At 40.0% G+C, this 9,302-nt stretch overlaps 1 protein-coding gene across 1 annotated transcript; it reads right to left on the bottom strand.

Annotated features, from left to right (window-relative positions):
* Positions 1-2,477: 2,477 nt before the first annotated feature.
* LOC141632723 (uncharacterized) lies at positions 2,478-6,690 on the bottom strand. The gene is made up of 6 exons (XM_074445240.1): positions 6,600-6,690; positions 6,295-6,347; positions 5,498-5,586; positions 4,137-4,285; positions 3,689-4,038; positions 2,478-2,945 (listed from the first exon to the last, which is right to left on the bottom strand). The coding sequence occupies exons 1-6, from the start codon at positions 6,688-6,690 to the stop codon at positions 2,478-2,480; spliced, it is 1,200 nt and encodes a 399-aa protein (XP_074301341.1).
* Between the last annotated feature and the right edge of the window lie 2,612 nt (positions 6,691-9,302).

Below are 9,302 nucleotides of genomic sequence, written 5' to 3' on the forward strand. Positions count from 1 at the left end.
ACATGAAGGTGATGACAGGAGGTGAGGTCAAATAAGTGACCTTAACTTTGCTTTATTTTGTCCAATTGTTCATATTTGATCCGGCTCAATCTCGACTCATTCATTTAAGCATCGTCTTATTCTTGTAATTCGATTCCTACAAACATTAAGCAAACAAAAAGCGATAACCAATTCACGAAAGTATGAGAATTATTTGTATATTATTTGTAATAAATATAATAAAATGAATAATACCTAATTAGTTAGTAAAATGGGCTTTAATTCAATAAAAGCACACAAAATCGAGTAAAATATAAGATTAAAGCATGGGTAAGATGGCACTAAATTACTAATTATCAATTATGCTCCTTTCCGGTTCATTCCTGCAATCAATACAAGACAAACCAAAGTAGACTATTTGGGGGCATTTGTAGCTAGTCGCCACATAAATAACACAAAAATGCGTGTAAATATAGGGTAAAAACCATATATAAAATGCACGTATCAAAAATCTCCAAACCAAACCTTTGCTTGTCCCCAAGCAAACTATAAATGCAACTAAAGATAACTAATGGAACGGGACCAATTTACCAGCTACAAATCGTCCACCCAAGCCAATTTAATGCAACAAATAACAAAGTAGCAAAGGATCAAATGCAAACGAGTTAAATCAATGTTTTAAACTACTGAACCGCCGACCTTACAAGACTCATATATATCGGACTCTCACGGGTCGCTCATCACACAGATTAAGCACAAGGCGAGTATAATTGTATGAGAGGAAATAAAGACGCTCACCTAAACTTCGACCTATAATAACATGCATGCAACTAACATGAAACCGATTTCTACCTACCGTACATATGCATTCCAACCAATCAAGACCAAGACACACGCCGAGGACTTACATATAGTGTGAGGTGAGGTAATTGCGTAAGAAGGGGCAAAATAAATTTGGATAAGTGGAGGTAAAGTCAAGCCAGTACAACCATAACCAAATAATCAACTTATTTCGCTTCACTACTCAATACAAAATGTAAAACCGTGCCATCGTGGCAAAACATCACTCACACCATCAAAAGACTCCCCATGAAAAATAATGATAAGTATGGGAGTCAAAACAACAACTTTTTCAAATGATTCTTTTCTTCTTCATCATCATTCAACTTTCTTTCATCATTTTTCATTTTTTTTTTCATTTTTTTTCAATCTTTTTCATTTCACTTTTTCTTCTTTTTCATTCATGCTACCAACTTCAAATCTTTCAAAACGAACCAAATCTGACATGGATAATAGCATACCTACAAAAACCACCCAACTAGCTTGACAGGACAGACTAAATTTTGGATGTAGTTAGGGGGTCAAAAGGCAAATTTGGCTAATGTGAAGTTAACGGGTAGTAATGAAAGAAGGGTTGTAAGTTACCTCTCCACGTGTGTCACCACCGCAAACCGAATGCATACAGGTACTAAGAAAAGAGTGTCATGCTTGTGCAATTTGATGTTACATATCTTATAAGGAGTACTATTCACATCCTAAATAAAACCGGTCATGCATGTCACTAGTTTAATCAGCTCTAAATCTTAGAATGTAAATGTAGTTTGCCAATATTAGAGTCAAGTCTATTCGTTCAGATAGGCTTAAATAAAAACTTGTAGATTATGTAATTAACAATGCCGACAAAAATGTTAAAAATGTGCAAGGCAAAGGTAAAATACTCAATGTAGCACAAAAGTCATAGCGTTCCGACTCAACCTAAATGCAAAAAGTAAACGTGGAAAATTTTTTATATTTCGAAAATTTTCAATTTTTATAAGATGTTTGTAATTTTGTTTGAAATTAAAACAAACAATGCATGCAATAAAAATAATATGCATACACATATATGGATGAATACCCTCCCCAAACCAAACCGTACAATGCCCTCATTGTACCCAAAAATAGGGAAAGGAAAAAGCAAACTGAAAAGAAGAGAAGAGGGTAGCCTCGGGAAAACTTACAAGATAACGCTAATTAACGATCTCCCCAAACCGTCCAGCAACATGGGAGGTCGCAAATAGCCCCCTAACATCGCAGCACGCGAGTCAAAGCAAAAGAACTAGATCAAAAGAGTAAAGGACTCGATAGAGGAAAACGGGAGATCAGAAGCACTCGATCGAGAACAGCATGTACTCGATCGAGAAGTCATCAAATCAGAGTGCTCGATCGAGAGGTGAAGGTCTCGATCGAGTGAGGAAACTACTCGATCGAGAGGAAAAAGTCCTCGATCGAGCTCTTTAGGCCTGATCTTCGTGGCGTCCATTGAAGCATCTGCAAAAACGCAACAAAGGACCCATAGAACTAACAAAACCAGTCCAAACGTTCAGTTTATCGTCTGTAAAACTAGCAACTAAAGCACACAAAACTAACTAAAAGTTTAAAGCAAAGTACAAAAAATTACGAGTCGGGTTGCTTCCCGGATAGCGCAGGTTTAAGAGGTCCCGCACGACCTTTTGGCTTCAGTTTTCTTGCTTATCAAGATGGTCGATGTAGAACACTTCGACATTGCCAACATAATCATTTGCTCCATAGTAATGCTTCACATGATGGCCATTCACTTTAAATCTTCTGCCATCGGGATGCTCTAACTCAACGGACCCAAACTTGGTAACAGCTGTCATTGTGTAGGGGCCACTCCACCTGGATTTTAGCTTACCGGGAAACAAGCACAGTCGCGCATTAAACAGTAGCACCTTCTGCCCGTCTTGAAATTCTCGCGGTATGATTCTTTTGTCATGCCACCTCTTTGTTTTCTCCTTGTAGATGCGCGCACTGTCGTAGGTATTTAGCCTAAACTCTTCTAGTTCATCTAGCTGCAACAAACGGTTCTCACCACACAATTTAGAATCATAATTCAATTCACGAATAGCCCACCAAGCTTTGCACTCTAGTTCAACAGTTAAATGACAGTACTTCCCATAAACCAACTGATATGGTGATGCACCAATCGGTGTTTTAAAGGCAGTCCGATATGCCCATAATGTGTCATCTAATTTTAGACTCCAATCCTTCCGTGATTTAGAAACAACCTTAGCCAAAATCTCTTTTAGTTTCCTATTAGAGACCTCAACCTGCCCACTGGTTTGGGGATGATACCCCAAACCGCGACGATGTTGGACACCAACCTTAGACAGTATAGTTGTAAGTTTCTTTTATTTAAAATGCATTCCCCCATCACTAATGACGACCCTAGGGACACCAAATCGGGGAAAGATAATCTTTTTAAACAATTTAATCACGGTCTTGGTATCACATTTAGGTGAAGCAATAGCCTCCACCCATTTAGACACAGAGTCTACAGCTAACAAAATATACCTATTACCTTTACTAGACAGAAAGGGTCCTTGGAAATAATGCCCCAGACATCGAAAACCTCAACCTCTAGAATGCCATTTTGAGGCATCTCATGTCTCTTATAGATATTCCCCGAGCGCTGGCAAGCATCACAAGCTGAAACAAACACTTTAGCATTTGCAAATAAAGTAGGCCAGAAGAAACCAGACTGAAGTACCTTAGCTACGGTTCGCGACGGAGCGTGGTGACCGCCATAAGAAGAAGAATGACAGCCCTCTAGGATTGCTTTGGTCTCCCACTGCGGAATACACCGTCTGTAAAGACCGTCAGCACACTCCTTAAATAGATAAGGATCATCCCAGAAATAGCGCTTCACGTCATGAAAGAATCGCTTCTTCTGCTGATAAGACAAGTTAGGTGGCAGCTGACCACCTACAACGTAGTTAGCATAATTTTCATACCAAAGATCAACACCTGTGTTAGTAGCAACTACAAATAAAGAATCATCAGGAAAGGAATCGTCAATAGGTAAAGGATCCTCTCCCTCCTGCTGCGGTAACCGCGACAGGTGATCAACTACTACATTTTCTGCGCCCGTCTTGTCTTTGATTTGCAGATCAAATTCCTGGAGGAGGAGTATCCACCTTAACAATCGTGGCTTAGCTTCCTTCTTAGCAAGAAGGTGTCTGAGCGCTGTATGGTCCGTGAAAACAGTAACTTCCGAACCTATCAAATAAGAGCGAAATTTCTCCAGCGCATAAACACAACTAATAACTCCTTCTCAGTAGTAGTATACTTCATTTGAGCCTCATCCAGAGTTTGACTCGCATAGTAAATCGCGCTTAAAGCTTTGTCTTTCCGCTGGCCTAACACCGCTCCCTGTGCATAATCACTGGCATCACAGATGATCTCAAATGGAAGCTCCCAGTCGGAGGGCTGGATAATCGGTGCTAAAATCAAAGCCTGTTTCAACCTGTTAAAAGCAAAAAGACACTCATCAGTAAAAACAAAGGGAGCATCCTTAAGTAACAACTGTGTAAGTGGTTTAGCAATTTTAGAAAAGTCCTTGATGAACCGGCGATAAAAGCCAGCATGTCCAAGAAAACTCCGCACTCCTTTAACATTACAGGAGGAGGTAATTGCTTAATCACTTGCACTTTTGCTTTATCCACCTCGATGCCCCTATCAGTAACTAAGTGCTCTAAGACAACTCCCTCGTTGACCAAAAAGTTCCATTTCTCCCAGTTAAGCACAAGATTAAACTTAATGCAGCGCTGCAACACTTTATCAAGGTTAGACAAACAATTATCAAAATCACTCCCATAGACGCTGAAATCGTCCATAAAGACCTCCATAATAGACTCTATATACTCAGAAAATATCCTCATCATGCACCTTTGAAAGGTGACAGGGGCATTACACAAACCAAAAGCATTCTACAATAAGCAAAAACATCTTGAGGACAAGTAAAAGTCGTCTTTTCCTGATCATCTAGATAAATAGGGATCTAAAAGAACCTTAAGTACCCATCTAAATAACAGAAAAACTTATGAGAGGCTAACCTTTCTACCATCTGATCAATAAAAGGAAGGGGGAAGTGATCCTTCTTTGTGGCGGCATGCAGCTGTCTATAATCTATGCACATCCGCCAACTAGTCACAACTCTAGTAGGTATCAATTCATTTTTGTCATTCTTAACCACAGTAGTTCCTCCTTTCTTAGGAACCACCTGAACTGGACTCACCCATTTAGAATGACCAACAGAGTAGATAATACCTTCATCAAGTAGCTTCATTACCTCAGCCATCACAACATCCTGCATCTTCTGATTCAGCCTACGCTGACCTTGTCTGCAAGGCTTGTGATCTTCTTCTAGCTCAATCATGTGCATACAAATATTAGGACTGATGCCCTGAATATCATCCAATAAATAACCCATCGCTTTCCTGTTTTTCTTAAGAACAATTAACAGAGCGGTCAGCTGCTTATCATCAAGCTTAGCACTAACAATGACTGGATACTGCTCAGTATCATCTAAAAATGCATATTTAAGATGAGAAGGAAGAGGTTCACGCTCAGGTAACTTTACCTCAATTGCGCAAAAAATGTTTACCAATTGTTCTACCCTCTCTCCTTCAGCGTCGGTGAGTTCACGCTCATCTATCGCAGCTTCGGCAGATCCAACATAGCGTCATTGTTTTCCGGGATATCTGCACACTCATCTAACAACATCAAAGCTTCCAGTGGATCCTTTATCAAGGAATATGACCAGAACTGATAAACATACTCATCAACGATATCAACTGAATAGCAAGTATCCTCTATCAATGGTCTAGCAAGTGTACCAGGCAAACTGAAAGTGATAGCGTCATTCCCCACTACAAGAGTCAAACGCCCTTGTTTGACATGTATAATAGCCCCAGCTGTACACAAGAATGGTCTTCCCAATATGATCGGGGTCCGAGTATCCTCAGCTATGTCTAAGACAATAAAATCTACTGGTATAAAGAACTTGCCTACCTTGACAGGCACGTCTTCTAGGATATCTAACAGTCGTCTAACCGATCTATCAGCCATATGGAGGGTGATATTGGTCATTTTAAGATGACCCATATTAAGCTTCTTGCAAACAGAGTAAGGCATGACACTAACACCGGCTCCTAAGTCACAGAGAGCCTTATCTATCACTTCATTTCCTATTACACAGGTAATAGAGAAACTACCCGGGTCTTTCATTTTGGGTGGAGCTTTATTAAAAATCAGATTGCTAGACTCTTCTATAAAGGCAACAGTCTCAAATTCACTGAGCTCTCTCTTACGCGTCAAGATATCTTTAATAAATTTTGCATAACAAGGTACCTGGGTAATTAAATCGATAAAAGGAACGGTCAGCTGAAGATTCTTGACCACTTCCACAAACTTACCGTACTATCGCTCGACCTTAGCATCTTTCAGACGTCCCGGATAAGGAATTCTGGTAACAGTAAGTGGGTCTGCGACTTTCTCTTTACCTTTGTCTAAACGTGGCATCTCCACTGCAGAGGAAGATGACCCAACAGCGTGTTTAGACTTCAAAACAGCGTCTCCGCTATTGTATGTACTCGATCGAGCACTATTTTCACTCGATCGAGAACTTTTCTCCTGGGATCTGCTCGATCGAGGAACACCATCCTTTCGATCGAGGTCTTCAATTTCACTACCTCTCGATCGAGCACTGTTATCACTCGATCGAGAGCTTTCAGTGGGAGAACTGCTCGATCGAGTACCCAGCTCACTCGATCGAGGACTTTGAGGAGGATCAGCAGCGTCTTCGTCAATTTCCTCTTCCAAAACAGTTTCCGGACTTTCATTAACAGATAAATCAACATTTTTCGGCATTTTTGGTCCATCATAGGTAAGACCACTTCGAAGATTAATTGCATTAATCAGGTCGCAAGGAGGTAATTGACTTGCTTGGTTCATTTGCTCAGATGCAAATTGTGTGAATTGATCATGCAACTTCTTCATAGAATCCTCATTTTCTTCTGCATTTTTCTGGACTTATAGTGCCAAAGATAGCACCAAGGATTTCAGCTCCGCTATCTCTATATTTGTAGAAGAAGATTCATCTTGCTGCGGCATTGGATCAATAAGACTAGAGATACTTGGCATGGCTAAATCTTCATAAAGTTGGGAGAACGGGATTCCTTGCTTAAATTGTTGATAAGCATGGACTCGCTCTACTTCTGCCATACACGTGATCGGATCATGTTCCTCCACGCCACATCTACCACAAATCACCTCTTGCTCAATCATAGCATGAACCTGTTCATGATTACCCGAATTTTGTAGAATCTCCGAATTGTCACACCTGTCATTAAGAATTTCCTCCTCAGCTACAAGTGATTCACCTTCTCTTTCGTTCACTTTCCTACCTCCTCTGGGATTCCCATACTCAGCTACATGAATGGCCATATCTTCAATAAGATGCCATCCCTTATTATCTTCAACATTTTTTTGAAATCTCCCTTTAGCTGCAACATCCAATATAGCTCTTTGATCGGCATACAAACCATTATAATATTGGGTGCATAAGAACCATCGTTGGAAGCCATGATGAGGTACGGAGCGAACTAGCTTCTTGAACCTAGTCCAAGCTTCACTCAAATCGCCAGTAGCCATTTGTGTGAAATTAGTGATTTGGCCTCTTAATGCGTTGGTGCGCTGTAGTGTGAAGTACCTTCTGTAAAAGGCTAAAGCTAGAGAATTCCAGTTAATAACACCAGCAGCTTCCCTATCCAAATCTCTCAACCAATCCCGGGCGTCATCAGTCAAAGAAAAAGGAAAAATAATTTCCTTAACCCTATCTTGTGTCACCCCAGCAACTAGAGGAATGGTGGAGTAGTAATCAGTGAACAACTTCATATGCTTGCACGGATCTTCACCAGCTATTCCCTTGAAAAGATTCCTTTCAACCAACTGAATGTAGGATGGATGAATTTCAAAGGTCCTAGCATTTGTAGTAGGAAGCAGGAAACCTTTAGGTAGGGAATCTATAGTAGGTTCAGAGTGACTAGCGATGTTAGGCATTTTAGCAAACGAAGTTGTAAGAACAGTAGAAATAACAGTGCCCTCTTCTAGGACAGATTACCTGCAAAACAATTATGGCACTAGAGAAAAATATGAGATCAGTCTCAAGGAATGAATTCCTTGAGACGAAAGACAAACTTAATATAAAGCAAACAAAATATCATCGTCTCCCTAGCAACGGCGCCAAAATTTGACACGGCTGTCGCAACCCTATCAAAAATAAACCAACCGGTCTCTATAAAATGTAGTAGAGGCAGTCGGGTATCGAATCCACAGGGAGATGGGAAAGATGTATACTAAACTAAGTCTGTCTAAATAACCGTTTCTTGCGGGGTTTGATTATTTTGATTCTAAACTATGCAGATTAAGAGAGAAGAGACGGTAAAGAAGTAAACAATAAATTCTGACAAAAATACCAGAGAAAAGGAGACAGTTAGGACGGTCGGTTCACCATGGCTTTTTAGGGGTCCAATCTAGGGTCAAAGGTCAGCATAAACTCGGTCTGTAGGGAAGTGAAAAGGTCCTTCCGGTCCGCTATTCGCCCTAAAACATTACTAATTTAGCTTCTGCCCTCATTAGAATGCCCTATTATTCACTGCAGATCTCACCCCTTCTAATCTTCTGATCGAGGTCAAGGCGTATCAAATCAACTAGTTAAATGCGTCAACTCAAAAAGCAAATTGATATTAAATACAGTGATGAAAAACACTAACCTAATTCTAGCCAAGCCTAATCACATAATCATATTTTCCTAATTGCCATGGCTCCCCTTATGTCCTAGCATAGGAGGATTAGCAATGCATAATAAATATTGAGGAAATAGTAACAACAACCATAACAAATAAATTAAACATGATGAATAAATTGCTTAGCAAAACAAGAGAAAGAGTAATGGAGAAAAGATGAATAGAACAAGAATAAATATTGCAATAATAATTAAAGAAAAAGTTAAAGATTGAAAGTACCCAATACAAAGGAGTTCCAAGCAATGGAGATTTTAGGTCTAAAGAGTAAAGTGCAAAAGAAGATATGAGAGAGGGTGGCGTCATCCCCCCCCCCCCCCTCCCCCCTATTTATTCTCAGATACAAAATAAAATATCCGAAAGATAAACTAAAAGATTGCGTAAAAATCAAGACTACTCGATCAAGTAGAAATAAACTACTCGATCGAGGACAATAAGTGATAAACACCTCGATCGAGTAACACAAGTACTCGATCGAGGAACTCAATAAACGCCCATCTCGATCGAGCTAAGTAAAGTACTCGATCGACCAGTTTAAGCTACCAATTCTAGTCGATCGAGCATAATAGCACTGTATTCTCGTGGGTGAACTCAGAACATCTTCCGAAACCACTTCACGCATCCTTAGGTGACAATTCCCAGGCTCCGATTCTTCCATTTCTAAAATGCATGCAATAT

This window comes from Silene latifolia, chromosome Y (assembly GCF_048544455.1).
Source record: "Silene latifolia isolate original U9 population chromosome Y, ASM4854445v1, whole genome shotgun sequence".
Taxonomy (NCBI): domain Eukaryota; kingdom Viridiplantae; phylum Streptophyta; class Magnoliopsida; order Caryophyllales; family Caryophyllaceae; genus Silene; species Silene latifolia.

Excerpts from the sequence above, each read along its gene's own strand:
- LOC141632723 (XM_074445240.1), bottom strand. The coding sequence starts at position 6,690 with ATGCCGAAAAATGTTGATTTATCTGTTAATGAAAGTCCGGAAACTGTT. Across the intron at positions 5,587-6,294 it reads AAGTCGCAGACCCACTTACT|TTCTGGTCATATTCCTTGAT; the intron begins GTTACCAGAATT and ends TATGTTTATCAG. Across the intron at positions 4,286-5,497 it reads CCGGAAAACAATGACGCTAT|GTTGAAACAGGCTTTGATTT; the intron begins GTTGGATCTGCC and ends TGCTTTTAACAG.